Source organism: Acomys russatus, chromosome 3, assembly GCF_903995435.1.
Source record: "Acomys russatus chromosome 3, mAcoRus1.1, whole genome shotgun sequence".
In the NCBI taxonomy this organism is placed as follows: Eukaryota; Metazoa; Chordata; class Mammalia; order Rodentia; family Muridae; genus Acomys; species Acomys russatus.
In genome coordinates this window covers 8,916,257-8,944,005 of record NC_067139.1, presented here as the reverse complement: position 1 = coordinate 8,944,005, position 27,749 = coordinate 8,916,257, and the positions used below count along the sequence as shown (strand labels likewise).

The following is a 27,749-nucleotide window of genomic DNA, read 5'->3' as shown; positions in this document are numbered from 1 at the left end:
GTAGGCCCAGCTTTCACTGAGAGCCTGACAACCCAGTAGCTCTTCCGTCCACTAAGATAGATGCCTCAACAGCCCCAGTTCGGCAATGAAAATCTTGAAGGTCCCTGGAGAGCTAGGCCTTAGTCTGGAATGGAAAGCTGGAAGCAATGGTCCCATCACTGAAAGAAGCCGCAACAGCAACGGGATAAAGCAACTTGGCAACAGAGGGAAGACTATGTGAGTAACAGATGAGTCACCGCTCTGCTCCCAAACCCTCTGTATCTGGGCTGCTAACAGGAGGTACCCCCTAAGGTCAAGGAAGCCCTTCCCAGATCAATTAACACATTAGAATGGTTCTTCATTGAGGTTCTCCACTCATGATTATGACTTATGGCAAGTTGACACTGAAATCAACCGTAAGAATCTACTGCCCACCAACCAGACCTATAAATACATCTTTTTGTTTGTTTGTTTGTTTGTTTATTTTGGTTTTTCGAGACAGGGTTTCTCTGTGTAGCCTTGGCCATCCTGCACTCACTTTGTAGACCAGGCTGGCCTCGAACTCACAGCGATCCGCCTGCCTCTGCCTCCCAAGTGCTGGGATTAAAGGCGTGCACCACCACGCCCGGCAATACATCATTTTAAAAACGATAATCTTATGCAGACACAAATACCTACATGTCAGTTACATATATACATACATACATATCTTAAAGGTAACAAAAAAAAAAAAAAGCCTAGGCATGGTGTTGCACACTTCTAACTCGAGTTGGGAAGCAGAGGTAGACAGCTCTTGAATTTGATCTCTATAATCTCCGCTGAGGTGCAAGAATTGCTTTGAGTTCCAGACTAGTCAGGGCTAAAGAGTGAAACTCTGTCTCAACCCAAAACACCTCAAACCATAACTTCATAGCCTAAGACCTATTTATTCTAAAACATAAAATATAATTCACATTTAACAGTTTCCAAAATTCTTAAAATTTCAATGTCTTTTTTAAGTTCAAAGTCTCTTAACTTAGTTACATAATTGTTCTTCCAATAGTGAAGAACCAGGAACAGTTAAAAATGAGGTTATAGTCAGGCATGTGGCACACGCCTTTAATCCCAGCACTGGGGAAGTAGAGGCAGACAGATCGCTGTGAGTTCGAGGCCAGCCTGGTCTACAAAGTAAGTCCAATACAGCCAAAATAACATTTAAAAAAAAAAACTTGTCTGGAAAACAAAAACAAAAAATGAAATTATAACAATGTAAAAAGTTTAGTGTCTGATGTCTGAAATGCACCTGTTACCTTCCGGGATCCAAAAGCAAAAGAAGACAAGGAGTCCTTTTCCTCTAGCACAAACCCAGCTTGTCTCTAAGGCCCAAGCCAGCTTTACTTCACTGCTGTAGCTGTCCTTGGTCATGGTACCATACCTGGCATCTCCAGGATGTTGGGATCCCCACTACACCTGAGGCTGCATCGGCACCAACCAGTAGCTGTTCCTGGCCTCTCGCACAGTGCCAATCCAGGACTCCTTCCTTCAGTGCTGCAGCCTCCGCTCTCACAGTGCCAATCCAGGACTCCTTCAGTGCTGCAGCCTCCTCTCTCACAGTGCCAATCCAGGACTCCTTCAGTGCTGCAGCCTCCGTTCTCACAGTGCCAATCCAGGACTCCTTCAGTGCTGCAGCCTCTGCTCTCACAGTGCCAATCCAGGACTCCTTCAGTGCTGCAGCCTCCGCTCTCACAGTGCCAATCCAGGACTCCTTCAGTGCTGCAGCCTCCGTTCTCACAGTGCCAATCTAGGACTCCTTCAGTGCTGCAGCCTCCGTTCTCACAGTGCCAATCCAGAACTCCTTCAGTGCTGCAGCCTCTGCTCTCACAGTGCCAATCCAGGACTCCTTCAATGCTGCAGCTTCCGCATTGCCCAAACAAACACAGCATGGAAGGCTCTTACATATGACCAAAGTAAGCTGCCAGCTTGAGATGTGGTCTTGGCACACCCTCAGCCCATGGACCACAGGCTCTGTGCACTCACCCTGAGGAAATACATTTCATCTTAATCATGGCGGTCTTTTTGTTAAACACAGCTGGAGTTACCAGCCTGTCCTAGTTAAGGTTATTATTGCTGTGATGAAATACAGGTGACTAAGCTCTGAATGTTCAAGAGCTTTTCCAGCCCCAAATACCAAACACTTCTAAAATCCTTCCAAAAACAACATGGTCAGGCCTATCATGGCCATACCCCACTCCGAGTACCAATTTCTGTCTTAGTTAGGTTTCTCTATTGCTGTGATAAAATACTGTCTTAATTAGAATTTCTGTTGCTGTAATAAAACCCTATAACCAAAACCAACTTTGGAAGGAAAGGTTTCATTTCAGCTCACACTTCCCGGTAAATGGCCATTGCTGAGGGAGGTCTGGGCAGGTACTCAAGCAGAGAAGGAACCCATAGGCAGGAATTTAATCAGGTGCCATGAATGAGCACGCTTACTGGATCTCTCTTCATGGCTTGCTTGGCTTGTTCTCCTCCTCCTCCTCCTCCTCCTCCTCCTCCTCCTCCTCCTCCTCCTCCTTCTCCTTCCTCTTCCTTTGTCCAAGAGCACCTGCCCAGGGGTAGCATTGCCCATGGTCGGCTGGGCCCTCCAATAATAATTAAACAAGAAAATGTCCTTATGGACTTGTCTTCAGGCCAATCTCATGGAAGCATTTTGTCTATTGAACTTGCCTCTTCCTAATGTCCCTAGCTTGTAACAAGTAGATAAAAATAAAAACAAAACAAAAGCAAACAAAATTAAAAACCTCACCAGCTTGCACATGTGCATGTACTACAGAGAGAGAGAGAGAGAGAGAGAGAGAGAGAGAGAGAGATGCCAATTCAGTGATCATTTTTAAAAATTCATCATCAGTGACAAGTAATACTGTTGTAAGCACACTAAGCCAGGAATATTGATGGAATAAGTGGGTACAATGGTATGTTTCCATACTTTCAAAATTTATTGAAAACGAATTCACAAGCTATGTTGGTTTCATCCACTACAGTTTGCCAAGAATTCCTGATTTCTGATTTCCCTTCATTACTGGCCATTCACAAACACAGGACCCTTTGTTGCAGTTTTAATTATTGATATTAACCCTGAAACTGCACACACCACCCCTCCCTGGATCTGTGCTATGTGGGAAAAAAATAGGAATTTAATCTCTCCACTGTGTTTTGTTCAGAGACCTAGCAATTTGAGAACACGGTGGGTTATAGCTTATGGTTGCCCAGTAGATTGTTTAGGGAGAAAAAACAAAGGCAGTCGATCATTTTGAGCCTTAGTCTTGCTCCTCTGGTCAGGTGGTCATTGCTGACTCTGAGTTTCATGGTTTTGGTGTTTTTCCCCTTGGTTTTTTGTTGTTGTTGTTGTTGTTGTTGTTGTTTTATTTTTGTTTGTTTGTTTGTTTGTTTGCTGTAGCAAGGGGAGAGTTCAAGCACACTAATACCCTGTGTCCTACATTCCTGCTGAGCCACTCTTTTTGATGACAGATAGACTGAAGTAGAACTTGGAACAAACAAGTCACTTGCCATTTGTTCATGAAGTTCTCTGCAGAATGAAGTACAAATGTTGTCTTATAGAATATGTAGTGACCACATCAACGTGACACTTTGGTGGAAGCTGTCACCATCATGGTGTTAGTGGTGTCCAGGTTCATCTATGGTAGGTCTGTTGTGTTCAAGAAATCCTGGGACCTGATTTTTCTAGTATGGATTACTATTCCCATGTGCTTATGTGCTGATGGTTGTCCTCCGTCCTCCCCTCAAACATACTAAATTAGCAAATGAAGTAGCTTCTCACAAGATAGTGAAATTTCCACTTTTCCCCCTTCAGGCACCCACTAGCATCCATGATGAGCAGGTGTTTCTCGTTCCACAGAGCAGGCCCACACCCACTCAGCAACCCCACCCCAGTCAGGGATGTTGCAGTTCAGCTATTTCCTCATAGCACAGCATGACCATCCCATCCATCCATCATGAAACACCGGTAACCTTGACCCAGAAGTCCCATCAACAAAATAAACAACTACAGAGTCATAGCCAGGTCTTTGGTGATGAGATTGTGTGAGCTCCCTAGTAGAAGGCAGGGGACGGGGGGGGGGGGGGGGGGGGGGGGGGGGCAGAGATGATGAAGACCCTCAACTGAGAATCCAGCCACTTCTTCCACCTGCTTCCCGACTGCCTATGGCTAGAGCCCATAGGATGGTGAGCTGAGGAAGGGACTCCATGACACAGCATCCAGTGACATCATCCACCATGGTGCTGTGGGATTGCTCAGTGGTGTGGCTATTTTTGAATCAACCGCCCACCTGTAAGTCTCCTCTCACTCACGCTCCTGTACACAAAGCTGGTAAACTCGTCGTTTCATTGACCTGTGTATTTAAGCCCAGTGGGTTCACATTTAAGTGAGAGCAAAGCTAAAATGATTGCCTTCAGGAATAAAAGAGTGAAGAAAGATTTATCCAAAGTGGGCAGGAAGAGCACAGAAATCTTTCCCAGAGCATGGGGATTTTGTTCAGGGAGTGTGTATATGTTTATAGAGGCCTTGGCCCATCCCTGGGCATGCTCTGTTAAAGGTCATGGCAATTAAAGTGATGGACAGGAATGCTTCTACGCATGCTCAGTTTGCACCATAAAGTTTTAGCTGAAAATAAAACTTAGGAAGGACGCTGAAGATGGCTGACAAGCCAAGACCCACCTCAACTTCTTTCTTTGCTCTTTTTTTTTTTTTTTAATTTTAGGTGTATCTGTATTTGCCCTCATGCATGTAAATGACCCACCCACTTGCAAACAGACTCCTAGAAGATATAAAAAGGTGTTGGATCCCCTGGAACTAAGATTTTTGGGGTGTTGTGAGCACCCATGTGGGGACTGGGAAGTGAGCACGTGCCTCTGCAAGAGGGTCAAGTGCTCTGAACTGCTGAGCCCTCTCTTTGGGCCCCTTTCTTTTACTTTCTTCTCTCTCTCTCTCTCTCTCTCTCTCTCTCTCTCTCTCTCTCTCTCTCTCTCTGTTTGTTTTTTTGTTTTGTTTTTGTTTTTGTTTTTGGTTTGGTTTGGTATGATTTTTGTTTTTGTTTTGATTTTTATAGCCATATTAATGATTTTGGTTCATCAGTAGCAATATTTCTGTTTAGACATTCTACTAAAGACCCATTATAGTTCAGCACAGTATTGACTCTTTAGGGCTTTTTTTGAAGGTATAGATATGTTAAAAAATAGTCATCACAATATAAACATAACAGTTGGCCTATACATGTAAATGGATCTTTCATAATTCCAAAGTTTTCAGCTCTCTTCATGTGCATCTAGAACACTTGTTCTGGAAACCAGAATCGTCACATTGCCAAAGTTCCCTCTTTCTGACAGGGACTTTCTAAGGTGCGTCGGCAAACCCATGAACTCAGTTGAAATATTCCTATTTGCTACCATTGAGAGCTGAATTATTTTCAAAACCAAATATGGGGCTACATATACCTGGCTTGGTGGTACAGCGCTTGCCCTAATCTGTGGGCAGCTCTGAATACACTCCCCAGAGCGAGATTATGAGATAGGCTTTCTTTATTTCATCGTCTACTCACACCCTCTCCTGCCCTGCAGGCTCCGCCTGGCCGTGTCCAGTAGAGATCATATCAGGGACCCAGGGCCGTACCCCAACTCTGAGAGTTCTCTGCACAGTACAGCACTGCTCCTCACCTGTCCCAGGAGCCCTCTTCCTCTGGGTCGCTCATATTGGTACCTTTATGACATGAGGGCTTTAGCTTTGTTCTATTTTGTTAGTTTTTTGTTTGTTTCTTGGAACAAATCCTGCTTTTTTTTTTTTTTATTGTTGTTCTGTTTTTTTCTGTTTTTTCTTAGGTACACATACTTTAACATGCACATTAGCTACAACATATAATTTTTTTCCTGTCTCTCTCTCTCTCTTCTTTTCTTTCTTTCTTTTTAGTGCCTTCCCCCTTGTTTTCTTCAGTTTAAGTAATAAGAATACATAACTTAAAAGTGGGGAAATAAAAACTATTATTCTGTTGAAACAAAGTCTGAAAAATAAAGATCAAATCTTTTAAGTTTGCCAAAATTTGTCAGACCCAATAAGGCTTTGCATTGCTATTGTTGGTGAAATACCCTAACTGAACACCCTAATTTCTGGGGTTTTTATTCATTAATTTTCTTTTTTACTCAAAAATCATAATATTCTTTTTTTCTTAATGCTTTAAAGTTATGCATAGCAGTCTTTGTGGCTTTGTACTGTCTTGTGCTCAGGGTTGGTTACTGTTATTTGAGACAGGGTGTCAGTGTGTAGTCCAGGCTGGATTTGAACAACCCATCTGCCTAACTTGACATCCTAAGTGCTGAAAAGGCAGGCTTGTGCCACCGTGCTTTGTGTCTTGAGACTTCTCAAAGCTCCTCTCTGGTAGTTACTTTCCCCTCTTAATTACTATTATACGTACATGCACACACATGCTCACACATGCACACACATGCTCACACACATACACTCACTCACACACACTCACACATACACAAATGTGTGAATCTTTCTTTCCTAGACAAGGTTTTGACTTGTGGATAATGCCTAATTTTTACTTAATTAGTTCCTGTTCTGTTAAATTTGTTTCTAGATGGGCTAGGCCTGATGGTACAGAACAGTAATCCAAGCTATTTACAGCCTGAGGCAGGAGGATTATAAGATCAAGATTTATAATCCACAGAATGAGTTTAAGTCCAGCCTATGAGACTTCGTGAGACCTTGTCTCAAGATTAAACAGGGAATGGAGGCTAAGAAAGAAGTGCAGTGGAAGTATATTTATCTAGCATGTCGGAGGCCCTGGGTTCAAACTCCAGCACCGAAAAGATAAATTAAATAAATAAATAAAAATTTATTTCTCCCTTGTTTAATTTTCCCCTCTTCTGGCTTCTTTATTATACTGTACAGTTTCTATGTTTCTGCTGGTATTGCTCTTTAATTAGATTATGAGAAAAGTACAGTGCACAAAAAGGTAATTTTTCACTCTCTCTAATAATATTTTTCTGAGGTCAAGACTGAATTATTTAAGATATACAGTGTATGCTTCAAAAAAATTATTCTCTGTATTATAGTTTGTCTGTTGTGTTTAAATCTTCTCTAATCCTAGACAAAGTTCACTACTTGTTACATGACTTTCTAAGGGTAGTATATTGAAAGGTTACCCCACAATTGAAAGTATAAAATCACCTTTTTTTTTTTTTTTACATTTACTTTGTTGCATTTTGTGTATTGTGTGCATGTGGCAGTCAGAGTGACGGTGCACTAGAAGGCAGATGGACAAAGCAGGCAATGGCTTCTGGATTTTCTTCCTCCAGCTGGCTCTGGCCCATTTTGGAAAAGAGTGAGAAAAATAGGAGAGCCCAGGGGCTTTAAAAAGCCTAACACACACCCAACAGCTCTGATTCCCAACTCCACATTTGCCCTCACATCCTGGCAGGAATTGTCACCCTGCCTCAATGAAGCTTTTTTTTTTTTTTTTTAATCAAGCCGACCCTCAGTTACCTCAACTTAGGGGAAGCTAGCTGTGAAATAGCTTAGGTTTTATTGCCTACTTGAGATTTGTTATTGTTGTTGTTGTTGTTTGTTTTTTGAGACAGGCTTTCTCTGTGTAACAGCCCTGGCTGTCCTGGAACTCTCTTTGTAGACTAGGCTGGCCTTGAACTCACAGAGATCCTCCCACCTCTGCCTCCCAAGTGCTAGGTTTAAAGGCGTGCACCACCACGCCGGCAATGAAGCTTTTTTATTCTTTTGTTTTTATTGCCTTTTAAAAAATATTTTCCTTTTTCCCCCCTCTTGTGCTTTCTGCATTTCTAGCCATTGCTAATCTGAAACAGTCAACTATTTGTGAACCCCACGGAACAAACTCTCCTAACACCCTGTGGGTCCTAGAGATGAGACCCCCCAAGGAGCCAAGCTTGGCAGTAATGCGTTTGCTTGCTGAGCGGTCTCAAAACCTTTCTTTTACAACTCTGCCAGTCTGAAGCCTTCTGCAGCTCCACAGTTAGACACGTATTGCATGTTATTGTCGGATACTCATTTTAGGATCATTTCTGCTTGCTCCTATTCAAATTAGGGGGCCATTTGGGGCTTTGCTTTACTTTGCCCCTTTCTATTTACATAAACCTTTAACAAATCTTTAGTTTGTTGTTTATTGATAAATTGTTAGTTTTATTGAAATTCTATTTGAGGAGTTCAAACTCTGAAATTCTCCACTTGTCTGGGGGAAGTGTGAGGAAGATTCCTATTTGGTGAAATGATGGACACTCCAAGTTGTCTGCTTTTCTCTTTGACATCATGAAATTTATTTATAACTGTATATTTCAGCATTCAAAGACCTCGGGGGTGAGTCTGTCACATGAAAGACACACGATCAACAGCTCAATAAACTTGTCTAAACCTAAGGGAACCCGGCCAGCCAAAAGACACCCCTTAGAAACATGCATGATCTCCTCGGAAACACAAGGCGGCGCTGCGAGGCTGCATAATTTTAATTCCAGGACACTTGAAAACCTTACACTAATTTTTGGGTACAGTTAGTTTCTTCCTCCACCTTCTGCCAGTTTTACAAACACCCCTAGCTCCTTTTTAAATTATGATTATTCTCTTGAATTTACCCTTGATCCTAGTCTAGGCATTTTCATTCTGCAAAAGAACCTGGAACTCTTTTCTCCAGGAGGCAAATATGAAGGCCCAGATCTCGAGGCATTTATCCAAGGAATCCTCGTCGGCATGCTCACAACCTGTCTGAGGTCTTAGGTATGTGTTGTTCTGGAGTTTCAAGGACTTCTCCTTCGTTGTGTACTTGTTCTTTAAGCAGGCAAGGATGGGCTCATGTGTGGGTGAGTTTCAGAGGTCCTTAGGGGCGTAGGTGTTTTGCTTTGGGAAGATTTTTCAGAGTGTCTGGCCTTCCTCTCGGCACTTACCGTGTCCATTTCTATCACTAATATGTGGAGACTCAGTCTTTTGTATGACAGTAAGATTGCTCTGTGGCACTCTCCTGTAAACACTACCCAGGCTTTGTTCAAATCCATGCATGAGTTGTTTTCAGGCTAATATACTTACATTATATTATAATATATTCACGTTTATAGTACTTATAATGTATAATTAATATGTATGTGGGGTTTTTTTGTTTTGTTTTTTGGGGTTTTTTTTTTTTTGGTTTTTCGAGACAGGGTTTCTCTGTGTAGCCTTGGCCATCCTGGACTTACTTTGTAGACCAGGCTGGCCTCAAACTCACAGCGATCTGCCTGCCTCTGCCTCCTGAGTGCTGGGATTAAAGGCGTGTGCCACCATGCCCGGCCGTATGTGTTATTTTAATAACCAACATAAACATATTCTAGAACTGATACATTTTAGAAGGCAAAAGCAAACATAAACTTTCCTTCTTTGAGGCCACACCCATAAAGTAAAACCTTAGGATGTATTTTTAAGATGATGTGATTTTTAAGTTTTATTTAGGGAAGTGTGAATAAAACAATTTGTGGATGTGGAGGGATATTTCATAGGGCAAATCTCATCAGAGAATTCTGGCCAATTGTTTTGGTTGGTTTGTTGGTGAGTTGGGGGGGTTGGAAGGTTGGTTGGCTGGTTGGTTGGTTACTTGGTTGGTTGGTTGACTTTTGGGTTTGCTTTCAATTTGAGACAGGGCCTCTTGTAACCCATGCTGGCCTAGAACTCACAAATGACCCTGAAGCCCTCATCCCTGCCTCACCCCCCACCCCCACTAACTCCCAAGTCCTGGAGCTACAGCATATGTAAAGCAAGGACCTGCTCCAATTTACTTTACAAACTAGCATCTTGTGGTCTAGTAAGACCCTTCAATGCATCATCAGACAGTGGCTACCTCTCTAGGGAGCAAGCAGTTCCCATCAGGGGCTCTGCAGTCTTCAGGGTGAGCAATACACATCACTACACATCACTGATGCATTTCAGTAAGTCTACACCACACTAACACAAGTCCCAATGTGTCTCAAAGTCATGCGTGCACATTAGGCCCAGCACACTTTTGATGAGATATTATTTACTGCACCTAGCAATACTATGATCTAAGATGACCTGGAAGAGAACAGCAATTAAAGATATCCAAAAATGTATTCTTAAAATGTCTTCCTTCAAGAACTTCATGATTGGGCTGGAGAGATGACTCAGCAGTTAAGGGTACTGATTATTCTTCCAGAGGTCATGAGTTCAATTCCCAGCAACCACATGGTGGCTCACAACCATTTATAATGTGATCTGATGCATACTGTTTACATAATAAATAAATCTTTAAAAAAAAAATAAAGAACTTCATGATTTAAATGTACATTTTGCTTTGCTTCCTGAGGACAAAGCCAAACATGTGAAAATTCCTCCTCTTTCCCTCATAAATAATAACCTGACCTGTCTTGCAGATTAATTTACAAAAATGCTTCTTGTTCAATTTTAGGTGTTTTGTTTTTTTTTTAATCTCCTTCATGTAGGCCCTTGGAATTTTACTCTCTCTCTCTCTCTGTCTGAGCCTGTATATATGTCCCTGCTTTGAGTGTCTTTATGAAATTAAACTAGCTTCAAACTAAAGTGTTCTTTGATCTACTCTCCTATCAGGCCACATGCCATCACACTTTCCAACATGAAATGCCTTATAGCCATTTCTATTCTTTCTTTTTGGTTAGAGGTGTGGGAAATTAGACAGGGTGTCTTGTAGTCAGAACTGAAAGAGGAAATGGAAGCAATAAACTGGTGTTATAAGAGATTTACCAATAAGCTTGCTTGAAAAATATTATGTTGCACAAAAGTAAAATTTTGTTACAGAGCATGCCTCTCCACCAGGCAGTTTGGAGAAGATGAGCCTTGCTGAAAGGTCCAGCCCTGCTTGACAACTGCCCTGCTCTGTCTCCAGAAAACTGACAATGTTTTACATTGTAATCTCATTTGTCCAAGCCTTAGAATTTCATTCTGTGAAACATGTTTAATTGCTCAAAGTGTAACCTGGGGCCATGAAGCCTTCTAAACTGTTAAGCTGTTCTGTTCAGAGCAGTTGTATACAATCATTACACTAATCTCATTACATGAATCTCAAAGTGCCTGGAGTGATTGCTCACTGGGAAGGCATATCCATTCCATAACAGAACAATCATTGAACTGCCTTCTTCCCAACAGTTCTAGGTGCCCTGTCCTTTTTTTTGATTTGCTTGTGAAAGGCTTTTGCTAGGGTATCCCAGGGGTACACTGAGGCAGGCTGACCTTTGTGGTAGGAATACTAGAATAAATCTCTTAATGTAATTGAGGTCCTAAGTACTATTACGATCATACACCTTCAAGATGGCTTTTAACTTGCTCCTGAGTGGTCAGTTGTAAAATGGGATTCACACGCGATTACAGATGAGCTTGTTCAGCAACATGAGCCCGCACAGAGAGGATGGTCTGTGTTCTCTTAGCCCAGCAATTTCAAGAAGGAGAGACAGCAGGAAAGACACGTAGAAACCACCCCCCCCCCCCATGGCTGCAACTATTTCTTAATTCCTAAGTTCCTCACCCTGCCCCTATAAGGGTTTTTCTCTTGGCAGACCCTCAGTTTCCAATAGGAGGCTCCCTCACTGGGTGTGCTAACATAAATGGTCGGTCTCTTAGCCCACTGTCTCCTTAGGCTGCCTCAGAAATCTAACATTTTGTGCCAAAACTCAGGAAGGACATTCAAGGTCTACTGGAAACCTCAGCCCTCCACAAAGACAGACCTCCCTTATTCTCAACCACTCACCAGCCCCAAGTCACAAGTAGGCCTGGCAGAGCCATCTTGTAGCTCGCAAGTAGCAGTTTCTTTCACTCCCCATCTTCAACCTTCTCTTCCCTCATTTCCCTCTGTTAGGAATCTGCTACAGTCTGCCTACCTGTGATGTCACTGCTTACCTCCACGGGGGGCGTGGCCCTGCCCTGGGCCAAATAAAAGACACCCTCTGCATGGCTTGCGCCTAGGCTCCTGCTCTCTCTCCTTCCCTGTCTCTCCCTGTCTCTCCCTCTCTCTCCCTCCTTTCTCCTTCTCTTTCTACCTCTCTCTCTCTCTCTCTCTCTCTCTCTCTCTCTCTCTCTCTCTCTCTCTCTCTCTCTCTCTCTCTCTCTCTCTCCACATGTGTCTCCAGAGACGGTTCCTGTATCTCCCTATTAAACCTCTTAAATGGATCTGTTGCATGGTGTGATTCCATCCCTTTGTACAGCTCCACCGTTCACCTCTAACCTCCGCTGCCCACTTTTTAACACCCTCTATCTTAATATGACAGTTTTGCAGCCAGATGGGAGTCTTTTCTCCATCTTACCAGACCATGAGTCCGACACAGGCAAAATGGCAGGACAAGGCTACTCACAGACCCTAAGTAAGAGGCACCTTGCTCAGGTCTCTCAGGAGCTCCAGGAGTCCCCAGTCTTGTGTGCAGGGTGCTTAGTTGAAGGTTGCAGGAACTTTCCACAGCCCCACAAGCATCTCTTGGTGGAGAATTCTGGGAACTCTCCACAGACCATAGAGACTCTCTCAAGTGAAGGTTCAGGGAACCTTCCATGGGCCCTGTGGTCTCCAGATTCTAGGAAGTACAAGAATGAGAAAACCCATCCTGTTTTCAACACACATTTGGTTAATCTGAAACCCAGGGGATGCCTCTGGGTAGCTGGGTTGGACACACACCCCTGCCTTTTTTTTTCTTTTTTTTTAAACTTTGGTTCCATACCCACCATAGGGTCTAAACTGTGTGTGCCAAAGAACACAGCCTTAGCCTGTCTGTGAGCTAATCTAAAAGAGCTCCATTTGGGAGACCTCAGACTGGCCACACTTGCTCTTGGTTCCAATTTGGGCTCAATATAATTGGACAATGGCCAGAAAAACACAAGCAAACCTTTTCTTCCAAAGGCTAATACTTTATTTGACCCATTCCTTATCCCTGTTTCAGGGTCTTTCCAGTAGACTAAAGCTCTAGTTTTGGGGGTGTTTTGCACATAATGTAACTCTATGGGTGTGGGACCATACACACTGGGGTTACGCACAGGAGTATGGGTGAGAGGTTACTTACAGGAGAAGAAATTTGGAAACTCAGAGACAGATGCCCACTCCAGCACAGGTAACTTCTCAACAAAAGCTGGGTAACGAGGAGCACACTGCACAGCCTGAGGTAAGCTCAACCGGGTGGAGACTGTCCCAGGTCACTCAGTTGGTCTAAGCCTCTTCCAGGCAGCTCAACTGGTTTCTGCTTCTTCCGTTCATCAGGTCTGATCTCAGAGTCTTTGCAGCTTAGCTTATTTTCTCTTGAGAAAAAGGGGCCTGGTGAAGCTGTTTAGTTTCAGGGACTTCGGGAAAGCTATTCTGCATTGTTTATCTTCTTGTTTAAGGACCTTCAATCCTGAAGGAAACTGCTATGCAGTTTTCTTGTCCCTTAGAGCTGCTGTCAGTAAATATTCTTATGGGATCTTTTATGGTAGTAAGAAAAAAAAAGTCTTGGGTTTTTTTGTTTGTTTGTTCGTTTTTGTTTTTGTTTTTGTTTTTTTAAGGGAAAATCCAAGAAATCATCAAAAGAGATCAAATTAGTTTGTTAGACAGGAAATGTTTATCAGGTGCTGGAGTAACCCTCTAGGAGATAGCTGGTTAGGATTTCCTTTAAAATATCGAACAATGGTACCTATTGTTTAGCACTTAGCTTTAAATAAGGTCATAACCAATGCATGCCTCCCAAAAGTGTCTTGAAATCATTTAAAGTTTGCAATTGAGCAAACTAGATTTCAACTTTGGGGGCGGGGGGTTAATAATGTGCTATTTTATTGTAGTAGCTCAGTGATTATAAGGAGCCGAACCCTTTCAGGAGGTTTGTAAGCTACCCTTTCTAAGGCAGTGATGCAAGCAGGAATTCTCTGATGTTAGATACGCCTGTTCCAATACGGCTAATAATAAATAGGCCATCCCTATAACGTACAATAATAGCTTGAGGAAAAGCAGGTTTAACACACTGAGCCACAAACAACTGACATAGAATGTGGCTGTTGTTCACTCCTTGCTGCAAAGCTCCTGATGGCATCATTCCACAGGGTCCTGATTGTTAAGTCCAAAACAAGCTCTAAGAATGGCGCTGCTGCTGCTGCTGCTGCTGCTGCTGCTGCTGCTGCTGCTGCTGTCCTAAGATGACAGCCCAGGCCTAACCCAGGCAGGAATCTGACCAGGTAAACAGAAGGACTGTTCCTGGGTAAACTCAGCATTCCTGTGGTGGTTTCTGTTTACCAGGAAAGCCACTCCTTCCTTCATTACAGTGTGGCCCAGGACTTCAGGAAAGGCCATCCAGGTCCTAATTAACCCAAAGAGCCTGCAACAAACGGATCAACCTCCAGGCTGCTCCTCCCATCACTGTCTCCCTGATAAAACTGGCCAGGTTTTGCCCAGCAGTTGCTGTCCTCTGTTCTTGAAGCCAGGTAGTTTGTTCCCACAATAGACTTTTCTTTCCGCCCATAGAGGGGTATGGTTCCACAGTTTTGCTGCATCTTGATTTACAATGACTTCTTGAAGGAACTTGGGGGGGAAGGGGGGGAAGCGAATCTAATTTGATCTTGAGGATATAAAGAAATGGCTTTTTAAAAAAAAAAGAAAAAAGGAAAAGACAACCTTTAAATCTAAAACTATCATGTGGCAATTTTAAGGAGCCATAGAAAGATGGGAGAGGCCAGGTTGTAAGGGTCCCACAGATTGCATAGCAATATTAATGGCTCTTAAATTATTCAATAATCTCTAGTTATCAGATTTTTTTCTTCATAGTAAGTATAGGTATATTCCAAGGGCTTAATGGAGGCTCAATATGACCAACATGTAGCTGTTTTTCAACTAATTCTTTAGCAACCACACATTTCTCCCTGGGGCAGGGCGCTTGATTACCTCAGACCAGCTTATCTGAAAGCCAAGGAATGAGCTCAGCAGTTCTGAGTTAGGGAGACTTTTCAATGACCCCACTAAAGCTCAGTTGTTTATTTCCAAGCCCAGTATAATGTTTGTTTGTTTGTTGAGACAGGGTTTCTCTGTGTAGCCTTGGCTCTGTAGACCCAGCTGACCTCAAATTCACAGAGAACCTCCTGTCTCTTCCTCCGGGGTGCGGGGATTAAAGGCGTGGACCACCACTACCCAGCCTCCAGTATGATTTTGATTAGTTGTCATAGCTACTGCTAAAATGATGCCTTGTTGATTTTTGGCTAGCTTTTTCCTTGGAATGTGCCCAAGCCAATCATCATGACTTGAGCATTAGAACTTAAACTTGTCCCCACTAGGGACAGTAAAACTCTTTCCCATAATGGTAATTTTGTTTGTTTGTTTGTTTTATCACATAAGATTGAGATACTCCAGCACGACCAATGAAGCAATTGCGTATTCCAATAAGCTTGCCCAGCTGTGCCAACTCCTGTAAGCCTCCTATCTGCCAATGGTAATGGTCAGGCAGCTAGCCGCCACCATTCACCACTAGTTACTGATACAACAGCCCCTAGATCCAATAATTAAAAAAAAAAGTTTCCTATTAATAACTCCAGTTTGGGCCTATGTTTCCTTAGCTTTTCAGTCCACAACACTTCCCCCAAAGTGTCCAAAACCCTTGTTTGGCCTTACACACACACACACACACACACACACACACACACACACACACACACACACACACACACACACACACACACACACACACACATATATATATATATATATATATATATATATATATATATATATATATATATATATAAGAACAGGGAGTGCAAGTTCCCTAGCAAGTTCCAGGCTAGCCAAGGAACTATGTTGATATAGTGTCTTGAAAAAAGCAATTAACTTAACACCTTTAAATGCTATTGTGAAATTCCTTTTTTGCAGTAGCTTAACCACACCTAACTCAACCATGCAGCTCTAGTCTGTCTGAACGTGAATTCAGCAACTATTCTGTTTTGTTTCTCCAGCACTTTGAGGTTTTTGGATTTTTGCTTTGGGTGGTTTGTTTTGGTTGGTTGGTTGGTTGGTTGGTTTTGGATTTTTTTTTAGTATTTATTAAGTGAGCAAATGCTGTGCAATTACCAAGGAACCCTAACCACGTACAGATAATGTACTTACAGAAGTGAGAAAAGAAACCTATAGAATGTGTGTTAGCATTTAGGCATCTCCACCTCCTGCCCCAGGGACCAAGCAACAGCAGGATATAATATGTATCGCTAGCTGCCAAGGTGCAGCAGCAGGAGTCTCTTTCCCTCCCCTGCCCATGCATTACATCACCTCATAAAAGACCAATCCCTCTTCTCTTTGCTCTCTTCTTCCTCCACCCTCACCCAGAGGCAGCCTCTACATACACGCCCCTCAAGAAACCTCCCATGTGAGATCTGTCACATGGCATGACTTTATGGCATCCCCGTCGCTTAGATCATAACAATGTCAACTTTGAAAAGTCAAATAGATTTAATTAGACATTAACAAAAACACAGGCAGAAAGAGCAAGTATTGTCAAGTTTTTATTTGTCTTCTCTGATTATTTTGTGATTGTGGGCACAGGTAGCCTTGTAAATCAATACAAAAGAAAGAGAGGGCATTCTAGACAATGCCTAGCAAGCCATCTGTCTGGAGTACCAAAGAACCCACCACAATGTGGGTGTACATGTGGTCCCTGGTGGTTAGAAAGCTGTGATAGACAGGGTGCATAGGCCCCACCAGTTCCTGACTCATCTGGTGAACATACCAAGACTTCTCACAAAGGAAAAGAGGAAAAAGAATGCATGTGTTTTTGATAACTTCCTCAGAAGTTTCTATCAAGGTAGTGATGGCACTGTAGGCAAAGTGGTCACATCAAAATATCTCTAGATGCTGCTATGGGCACTCCTGGCTTGTGCAAGCCGAGTGGACATCATTTCCCTAAGTACTGTTGCTTTAGCAATGACTATGTACTTTGGCTCACTGAGTCATCCACATATGTGGCTTGGTGGCAACTTATTAGTTACTACTCTCTTCCCCTTCCTCAGCCTCCCCTTATGCCTCCTCTACTTGTTTCTTATTTAAGATGGGGTCTTGCCACTTTGTCATGCTGACTTCCCACTCCTGGGATCACATAGTCCTCTGGACTCACCCAACAATGCCTGGTACTTCTTTGCAGATAAAAATGAAGTGAAATTCTACCGCTGCTCTCAAAAAGGGGCAAATAATGATAACAAAAAGGACATGTATGGTGTCATAGGAAGACTAAGAACTGCTAGGAAAGCTGCTTAGGAATTCATAGTATGAGTTAAACTAGATTTTTTTTTTTTCACAGAACCTTGTATAAGTAACTTTTATTCCTCTGATTTAACTGCCTCTGTCTGCTAACCTAGGCCTAGTCCTGGAAACTTCTAGCCTCCATACAATCTAATCTAGGCCTAGAATATTTTCAGCCTCTGTGACTTACTGCTGAATAAGCTCACTATTTCTAATTCTTTCTGAGCTCTGGGTTGGCTGGTTCAACTCAGTGTTCTGGAATTCCTCTCTTAGCTGACTTATTCCATCTGGCCTCTGACTGAATTGCTCTGCTTGGCCTCACCCTAACTCTAGTAACCCATTCTAGTCTTCTGGCTCCTTCTCACTCTCTGGCTCCTTCTGTCTTCGCCTGTGTCTAGCTTGTTCTCTCTTCAACCTGTCTCTGTAAAACTCTCCTGGCAAAAACTGCCTCCTCTCTCTCTCCCTCTGCACTGCTCTCCCTTAAGAGCTGGGCATATCCTATTCTGTCAAATCATCTCCTTGTCTACCTCTCAACTAGAGACCACTTTCAAACACGGATGCTTCCTTCTTCAAACTAACTTTACCTTCATTGTTTGGGATTAAAGGTGTGGACAAAGGAGTGTCTGTATTCTAGCCAGAGGGTTTAAAGGTGTGGCGTGTTTGCATTCTACCCACATTCCATAGATCTAAGTCTGCAGATAGGATCCCTTGCCACAGCAGCCATGTTCTGAGTCAAAATTCCTCTACAGACTTTACATGAATGTGTTTTATCTATACCACAAAACATGTAAGGAAGTCCACAGCAAAATCAATGTCAAGGAGCTGGAGAAATGACTCAGCAGTTAAAAGCACGTACTTCTCTTACAGAAGACCAGAGTTCGACTCCTAGCATGTATGCCAGGTAGCTCGTAGGATGGGGAGCCAAAGAAATGCGATAATACAGAATGGCCAAAGGTATATTGAACTCATGGCCTTGAGCATGCTCGACCATCCCTCTACAACTAAACTATTAATACGCCCCAGTTACCATACTATAGTTCTTAAACTAGGGTATTTGTTACCAAGACTTGTGTTATAATTCTTATTTGCTTCCAATAAATTTTTTTTTTTTTAATTTATTTATTATTATATATACAGTGTTCTGCCTGTACATACACCTGCAGGCCAGAAGAGGGCATCAGATCACATTATAGATGGTTGTGAGCTACCATGTGGCTGCTGGGAATTGAACTCAGGACCTCTGGAAGAGCAGACAGCGCTCTTAACCGCTGAGCCATCTCTCCAGCCCTGCTTCCAATAAATTTTGCTTGCATAAATGATTATATTGTTGTCTTTAGAGATTCTACAAATGAGCCTGGGGACAATGATGAAGTGAGTAAAGCTCTTGCCATTCAAGCATAGGCCCCTGAGTCTGAATCCCCAGAAGCCATGCACACCCAGAACAGGGAGTGCATCTGTAATCCTGGTCCATGCACACCCAGAACCAGGGAGCACATCTGTAATCCTGGCCCGTGCACACCCAGAACAGGGAGTGCATCTGTAATCCTGGTCCGTGCGCACCCAGAACAGGGAGTGCATCTGTAATCCCTGTGTTCCTACTAAAAGATGAAAGGCATGAGCAGGCCATTCCATGGGAATTTCAAGGTCCAACTATCTTGGCAGACACAGCAGCTCACAGCACAAAAACAATGTGTCAAACAATGTAGAGAGAAAGAACAGGCACCAAAATTGTCCTTGGAGCTCAAGAGGCATAAAGGAGCCATAAACACACACCATAGCCCCATGCACAAAATTTTTAATTAAAATAAAACAAATTGAAATTCTAAAAATACACACAGTGAGCTCATGTTTATAATTCCAGCACTCAGGAGATGGAGGCAAAAAAACCACAGAAGTTCAAAGTCTCTCTTTGCTACAGAGTGAGTTTAAGACCGCCTGGGCTACATTACACCTTATATAAAAGAAATAACTACTATAATCTGTAATGAGTTCGGGAGAAAAATATTTTAGCATTAGGCAGGGTGTGGTGGCACACACCTTTAATCTCAGCACTCAGGAGGCAGAGGCAGGCAGAACACTGTGAGTTCTAGTCCAGCCTGGTCTATAAAGCGAGTCTAAGACAGCCAAGGCTACACAAAGAAACTGTCTTGAAAAAAACAAAAAAATTCAGCAGTAGTGGATAGCTCTTGTTATTTAAATTTTTAAAATCATTGTCTTCATTACCTATGTGTTGTTAAAACTAGATATAAATGTGAAGAAATTTGAAATTCTTCAGTAATAATTTTTTTTTAATCATAGCTAGGTCAACTGTGTATGTTACCTCATTCCAATAATCTAAGAATTTGGATGGCTGAGGCAGGATTGTCACCCTATCAAGGTCAATGGACCAGCCTGGGATAAGTAATGGGTGCATAGTAAGATCTCGTCAAAAACAAAATGCCAAACTCACAAATCCCAGTGGCAATCTATCTTTAAAAATAATTAATGGCACAAGTCACGGTGGTGCACACCTTTAATCCCAGCATTATGGAAGCAGAGGCAGCTGGATCTCTGAAAGTTCAAGGCCAACTTGGTCTATACATACGGAGAGCTGCAGGATAGCCAGAGCTCCATCGAGAGACACTATCTCATCATCTACTCTCAAAACTCTCCATTTAAGAGAAATGATTGTCTCTAGCAATGTTTGTTTCACAGCAAGTATGTTGGATTTTTGTTTTGTTTGGTTTGGTTTGGTTTGGTTTGGTTTTCTTTTGTTTTTCAAGACAGGCTTTCTCTGTGTAGTTTTGGCTGTCCTGGACTCACTTTGTAGACTAGGCTGGCCTCAAACTCAGAAATCCTCTGTTCAGATTCTGCTTCAGTCTGCCTACCTGTGATGTCATTGCTTACCAACCACAGAGGCATGGCCCTGCTCAGGGCCATATAAATGGGCAGACCCTCACTGAGGTCTCTCTCTACTTCCTCTTCCTCTCTGTCCCCTCTCATCCTCTGTCTCTGTCTCTCTGTCTTTCTCTGGGGTCCTCCTCCCCCCTTTCTTTCTCCCCCTATGCTCATTTAATAAATTCCTGTACAACATAATATCTGGCGTGTGGTACCTTATTATATCTTATTACTTTATATCTTACTGCCTTAATTATTAATCATAAAATCCTCCACCTGCCTTTGCCTCCCTGAGTGCTGAGATGACAGGTGCCCACCATTGTGCCCAGTTTGACTTGAAACTGGCGAAAACCCAGAGGTACCGACAACAGGGTGCAAAGAAGATCAAGGGCCAGATCCTGATGCCCAACATTGGTTATGGGAGCAACAAGAAGACCAAGCACATGCTGCCTTGCGGCTTCCGGAAGTTTCTGGTTCACAATGTCAAGGAGCTGGAAGTGCTGCTGATGTGCAACAAATCTTACTGTGCTGAGATCGCTCACAATGTTTCCTCCAAGAACCAAAAAGCCATCATAGAAAGAGCGGCACAGCTGGCCATCCGAGTCACCAATCCCAACGCCAGGCTGCGCAGTGAAGAAAATGAGTAGATGGCTGGAATGCGTGTTTTATTTGTGTTTAAATAAAATCACAAAAACTGCCAAAAAAATTTTTTTTTCACTTATTTCTTTGACTATCAGCAGGCAAGAGGCTTCACCAGGCAATGGAGGCTTTTTGTTCCCGTGGCCCTGTGATTTCCCCTTTCTCTTGGCAGTGGCCTTGGAATGCGGAGGGATTTCACTGATGGATGGTTTAAAGCAAGGTTGAGAAGAATCATGAGAAAATTGGCAAGACAGAAAGAGAAAAGGAGTAAAGGGTGCAGAAATATGGAACATTTCCTGTTTGTTGGTCTGTGTGTTTGTCAAAACAGGGTTTCTCTGTGCAGCCCTGGCTGACCTGGACTCGCTCTGTGGACCAGGCTGGACTCTAAACTGTGGGACACCACCACCCAGCTGGATTTTTCTTTTAATACTTTCACTAAATTAAAATTTTAATTCTGATGTTCTCTCTTTGAGTTCTTAGTCCCATTGATACAAGAATTTATAAACAGATTCAGAAAAATCAAGGCCAGTTTTATTAGAATTTGAAAGACAAACAGTACAGGCAAGCTATACCAAATCCCAAGTAACCTTAAAAAGGGGCAAGGGGGAGAAGACAGGAGAGAAGAGAGAGAAATCATACATTTAAGTTAGCCCTGGAGGTCAAAAACTGAGTAGCCCATAGTGCAGTGGACAATGTGGTCAGGAGGGCTGAGGAGACTAGACAGATTATAAAGGAAAAGCATCCAAGCTGGGGGTAAGAAAAGCCGGCCGTTGTTGTTGTTGGTTTGTTTGGTATTGGTGCTTACAGTTTCCCAGAGGCTGTAGTAAAGGATTTCTGACCTTCCTCCACATTCTAGCTTCTGTCATATGTTAATCTCAGTGCTTTGCTCCAGTACAACTGCTCCTGACACATGATCTTCCAATTCCACTGAACTGTTCCATTTATTCTTTTCCAATTGCATATCTTATCCCCATGTCTCCCCTAACGTTTGTGTCTGTAGGATTTACTCCCAGCCGGTTACTTTAACTCTGAGCTTTGCTCTCTGAATACTAGACTGCACAGCTTGACAACTCTGGGGACCTTGAAGGTCGCCTGGATCTTTTTAGTTTTCCTTTTCCCATTCACTGGACTGAAACTTGAAATGAAAGGTAAAAATACAATGTTTACAGGAACATTTCAAGAATTTCAGAATGTTTGGTATTAAATTGGGCTCAAGTCTTAACTCCTGGCACTTCAAAATAGAGCGACTTCTGCTTAAACAAAACCAAACCAAAAAAAAAAAAAAAAAAAAAAAAAAAAAAAAAACACCAGCAATCTAAAACGTTTAGAAAAGTATTTGTAGTAAGGAACAGTAAGAAGCATAACCACTCGAAGTTATTACACAATTCGGGCTTGACCAATGGAAGCGTAGACAGGTTTTGTAATCTCTAACCAATCAAACAGCGTGAAAGAATATCTTAATTTGCATAAGACTGCCTACAAATATACAGCGTGAGTTAAGACTTCACTCTCTTTCTCTCCTGAAGAGGTCTGAAGATGCCTGAGCCCGCGAAGTCCGCCCCCGCCCCGAAGAAGGGCTCCAAGAAGGCCGTGACCAAGGCGCAGAAGAAGGACGGCAAGAAGCGCAAGCGCAGCCGCAAGGAGAGCTACTCCGTGTACGTGTACAAGGTGCTGAAGCAGGTGCACCCCGACACGGGCATCTCGTCCAAGGCCATGGGCATCATGAACTCGTTCGTCAACGACATCTTCGAGCGCATCGCCAGCGAGGCGTCGCGCCTGGCGCACTACAACAAGCGCTCGACCATCACGTCGCGGGAGATCCAGACGGCCGTGCGCCTGCTGCTGCCCGGGGAGCTGGCCAAGCACGCCGTGTCGGAGGGCACCAAGGCCGTCACCAAGTACACCAGTTCCAAGTGAGCAAGCGCGGCTCACCCATCACCCAAAGGCTCTTTTCAGAGCCACCCAACAGGTCATAATTGAGAGCTATGCACTTACTCGTGACAGCAGTGACCCGTTTTTCACGCAGGTAACAATTCCTGCAGTCCGTTCAGGCGCGTTTTAAGATAAGGCACTTGGTCTAATAACCAGTTTTTGCCTCGTATTTATTTTTCATAAAATAATCTACTTATGACTTTCCCCCTTGCAAGTGGAGAGGGATGTACTGTCGCTGAGCTATTTGTTTCTGCTATCCTGGGGAAACCTTAGGTTAGACTGGCTGTCTGCTAGAGACGAAACATAAAGAGCGTCCAAACGAACGCTCCTTACTTCCGGGCTTTTGTCTTTTAAGTATTTGTAAAAGTACTACTAGCACAGGGAGGACAAGTGAAACTGAGTTTACTGCTCGGTTTGGTAAACTGCAATAATGCGTTATCTTTCCAATGTCTTCTAATTTTCGTTCAAAGCACCGGCCTATGAGCTCAGTGCTTGTTACTGTTTCTTGGTGACGCTCTGGTCGCCATTTTACGTGGCGCCGCCTTGGGCAGAGGAGACGGCTCAGCTCAGCTCGCCGAAAGCGAAAGTATCAGCCTGAAAAGCCAGCCTAGTCATCCACTGCTTCTAATTTCTTTCTGGTCCTCCTCCAAAGACCTCCTTCCCTGCAGCTTTCGGGTTTTAAAACTTTCACATATGAATCTATGGATTAGATTGTAGGAGGGGGGGAAATCGTTTACTTTACCTTTTTAATTGGAAAATGGTGAAAGAGCTTTGTTTGTAAAACTAAAAGGGAAAATGTAGGCAAGCCTGGGAGCATTTTATTTTCTTTTTTCTAAACCGCTGGGTATTTTTTAAACACCAAGAAAAATCCCCAAACCCCTCTCCTGAGTTGTTTCTGTTAATGAGACCTGAAAAAAAGAAAGAAAAACATTCCCTACCTTTTAGCCACATCGCTTACTTTGCAGTTAAGTGTATGGAATGTATGTGGATCGCTGTGAGTTCGAGGCCAGTCTGGCCTACAAAGTGAGTTCAGGACAGCCAAGACTACACAGAGAAACCCTGTCTCGAAGGGGAAAAAAAAAAAAGACTACGGTGTTAGGTGTGCCTCTGTGGCCTCCATCTCTTTACTTTTCCAGGCTCCATACTCTACAGTTTCATCTACACATCCCAGCAGGGAGGGGCCCTGACCCATTCTTTGGAGGGGGAAAAAAAAAGGAGGACTAAGTCCTGGGTGCTGGAAGTGTGGGTGCAGGGGATGGAACTAAGTAGCCAGTTCTTTTACTCCACCACCTTGGGCCAGCCTTCAGAAGCAAAGCTGATACAAAGAAACTATGCACTTTAAAGTAACAAAGTTGCAACTGCAATCCAGGAGATTTCTCTGTGTGTGAAGTTACTCGCCAGCAAGCCTGAAGACCTGAGTTGTGTCCGCAAGATCCCACCAGTGTGGTAGGAGAGCACTCCCGAAAGTTGCCCACTGATTGACATAGCTATCCCACAGCAAATAGAGCACACACAAATACTTGTGTTTGGGTTTTTTTTCTCATTGTTTTTAAAAATTACAAGTAAAGTTTACTTGAAGTGACTTTAGAAACTTCCTTGTGGGTTATTTACAAGTCAGTTAAAATGTTCGTGGGAATATTTTCTTAGTTTCACTTTGTTTTGTTTAGCTTTGTGTTCTTTATGACAAGATCTCAGCCTGTAGTCCTGATTACCCTGAAATTCAACTATGAAACCCAAACTAAAACTCAGCAATGCTCCTGCTTTGCCCTTCTAAATAGGGATTAGAGGTGTAGGCCAGAACCCTATGGTGTTCTTCTATATTAGTTTGGGTTTTTGTTTTGTTTTGTTTCTTGACACAGAGTCTGGAACTCACCAGACCAGGCTAGCCTCAGGGACTTCCTCTGCTGCCTTGAGCACTAGAATTAATGGTGGTGCCTGCATGCCTGCTGAAGTGCACGTTTTTGTTTTTTTGTTTTGTTGTTTTGTTTTTCAGTTCTGTTGAGCATGCGCAGAGCCTTTCTGCCATCCCAACTGATCTTAAAACCAAAATTGCAGTGAAGTGGTGCTCTGCAAAGTAGGCCTCATGCAGCTCTCTGTAAAGCCCCTCAGAAGAGTCCTCTCAGGTTAGTGTAATGTTTTGTTGTTCTTTGTTTGCTTGTTTGTTTTCATCTTTTCCCACTGTTTGAAACTCCCCATGACCACTCCATCTCTATTCTGTGCATCTTTCTCTACTTTTCAAGGCCAGGTCGGGCTGTATAAGAAACAGAAAGGAGAGGGGGGAAAAATCTGGACTCCAGAGCAATCCATGCTCTTCAAATTTACCTTTCCTGTTGGGCTTTTTGAAGAATATATTGATTGTTCCAATAGGTACATGTCTGCTGTCTTCGGGGTCTGGTTCTTTTTTTTTTTTTTTTTTTTTTTTTTTCCTAGAGGGCCAGAAGGTCACCTAAAGCAAGTCACTTGTGAGCCTGATGATCTGAGTTGGATCCCTGAAACTCATGTAAAGGTAATAAATACAGAAACATGTGCACAAATGATAATAACTTCTTCAGTTCTCAGGAGACGCTGATGTCCCTTCTCTGCTGACTCTTTGGGAACAGCTGATAAAGCAGACCAAAGTTAATAAGGACCTGAACCACGTGGAATTTTCCATGAGGAGAAGATGTAAGATTTATATGTCAAACTATGATTTTTATTTGACAGATCAAGAAGTTACAGAAAACTGGGCTTGGTGGCACACACCTTTAATCCCATCACTTGGGAGGCAGAGGCAGTAAGATCTGAGTTCAAGGCCACCCTAGTCCACTGTAGTTACAGGACAGCCCACCTACTACAGAGAGAAGCCAAAAGAAGAAGGAAGAGGAGGAGAGGAAGAAATTGCTGCTGTTGCTGTTACTGTAGAAAGTTCCAGATGAGGGAACTAACAGATTCAGATTTCTTCAGATTTCCAAGACTGGATTTGGTTTGGTTTTGAGACCAGATAGTGTCTCAAGGGCCTTGAACAGAATGACCTTGAACTTAGATCCCCTAGTCTCTGCCTCCTGCGTGCTGACTGTAAAGAATGCACCACAAGGACTGCTTTCATGCAATCCTGGAGCTGGAACCCTGGGCCTGCCATTGAGCCGCACACCCAGCACCCATTGGCCAGGCCTTCTCTCCAGAAAACCACTGTACACCTATATATATACCCTGACCTGGGTGGAATAGAATCTCTGACCTCGGTGGAAACCTAACATTTCTAGGACCCCTGGGTGGTTTCACCTTAAGCCATGCTACATACACATGGAACATTTTTTTTTTAATGAGGCTCTGCCCTTTTCCTTACCTAACTTCATCATCACCACCAACGTGATTCTATCCCGCTGAGCAGCCTTGTTTTACTGGATCGGCCCAATTTCTGAAACTGCAGTTTTTTTCCTTTTTTTTTTTTTTTTTTTTTTTTTCCTTTCTTTTTTTTTTTTTTTTTTTTCTTTTGTGTCTCAAGTGCAGGCCAGAACCTAAATGTCCTATCTCTAGTACTTTCTGCCTTTTCTTTTACAATAATTGTTGGTTCTTAAAATGGTTTGCGTGGTGGTGGGGGAAGGGCAGAGGAGTAGATTCTGGATTGCCATCTCACACTTGTAATCCCAGAGTTTGGTAGCCGGTGGCCGGCAGGGTAGCACCCAAATTATAAGCCACCATACTATGACATAGTCCAGGCTAGGCTAGTCCACGTTATGCAAATGACTAAGTTCAGAGCCACTAATATGTGTGGGATATTGGAATCAAAAGATCCGTTTGTTTCGTGCTAAGATTTGAGACTAGGCAATTTATAATACAATGGACTTGTTCAGTAGGAAGCAAAAACCTCAGGACATTGCACTAGGCAACATGAAATAGCCTTACAAGACAAGAACTCAGCGAATGAATAAACATGTAGAGGACACCCGGGAGTACTTCATGCATGACTGTACTTAAGGCCTACTGTGGTGATTAGTGGGCTTACAGCTAAGCATAGTTCGGTGTATTCAGTACTCACAAGAGACAGGACCAAGATTTAGAAGGCCGCCTACGCTACAAAGTAGAAGCCTTTGGACTTAACTAACAACTCTTACTCAGGGTTCAAAATTCTGAACCAAATTACCCAAGGACTTTTCAGTTCTATACACACCCAAGTAAAACAAAGCCAGGCACTTAACTCGCCTCTCAAAGACAAAGCAGAAGTTAGAAAGCGAATTTAGCTCTTCAGATGAGAAGGTGGTGGCCCTGAAAAGGGCCTTTTGTTTGGAGGGAAAGAGAGTAAGCTCAGCCGCCGAAGCCGTAGAGCGTGCGCCCCTGGCGCTTGAGCGCGTAGACCACGTCCATAGCGGTGACGGTCTTGCGCTTGGCGTGCTCCGTGTAGGTGACGGCGTCGCGGATCACGTTCTCCAGGAAGACCTTGAGCACCCCGCGGGTCTCCTCGTAGATGAGGCCGGAGATGCGCTTGACTCCCCCGCGCCGGGCCAGGCGGCGGATGGCGGGCTTGGTGATGCCCTGGATGTTGTCGCGCAGGACCTTGCGGTGGCGCTTGGCGCCCCCCTTGCCCAGACCCTTCCCTCCTTTACCGCGACCAGACATACTGACAGTTCTGCTCGTAAGCTACAGAAGCAAGTGACTACCACTGGTGTGCTTCCTGCCTTTTATAATACCATGGCGGACCTGTTTGAAAACCTGAAGAGCAGAGGCGGAAACCACAGGCTATTCCCGCCCTTCTGTGCGTTTATCCTATGAATAGGCTGGAGGAGACTAGGCGGGGCCTGAGACAGATGCTGAGCCCGGAGTTAAATTTTAATACATTGTATTGTGTCTAAATAATTCTTTCACCGCTCAAAAAGGACAATTTATGTGTCCTTTGGCGTTTGTGTCTTATGGCACCAAATAGAAGCACATTATTATTCCGCTTCAGTAACACCGGTTCTCAACCTACGGATCGCGACCCCTTCACAGTCCTTTATCAAAGTATTTACATTGTGATTCATAACAGTAGCAGAATTACAGTTATGGAGAAACAAGGAAATATTTTTGTGTGACTGGGGGTCACCACAAGGT

General features: G+C 43.3%; 3 protein-coding genes and 1 pseudogene across 3 annotated transcripts in view; 2 read left to right on the top strand and 2 right to left on the bottom strand.

The window, feature by feature from the left end:
- LOC127209174 (histone H2A type 1-B) overlaps nt 1-27,749 on the bottom strand; it is a 190,752-nt gene that overhangs the window by 123,040 nt on the left and 39,963 nt on the right. The window lies entirely within an intron of this gene.
- The window catches only part of LOC127209183 (histone H2A type 1-B), a 92,307-nt gene that overhangs the window by 55,988 nt on the left and 8,570 nt on the right, over nt 1-27,749 (top strand). The gene's annotated exons all lie outside the window — the stretch shown is intronic.
- On the bottom strand, nt 13,162-27,278 carry LOC127186878 (histone H4-like; annotated as a pseudogene).
- LOC127209307 (histone H2B type 1-F/J/L) lies at nt 22,259-22,693 on the top strand. The gene has a single exon (XM_051168900.1). The coding sequence runs from the start codon at nt 22,287-22,289 to the stop codon at nt 22,665-22,667; it is 381 nt and encodes a 126-aa protein (XP_051024857.1). The 5' UTR covers nt 22,259-22,286; the 3' UTR covers nt 22,668-22,693.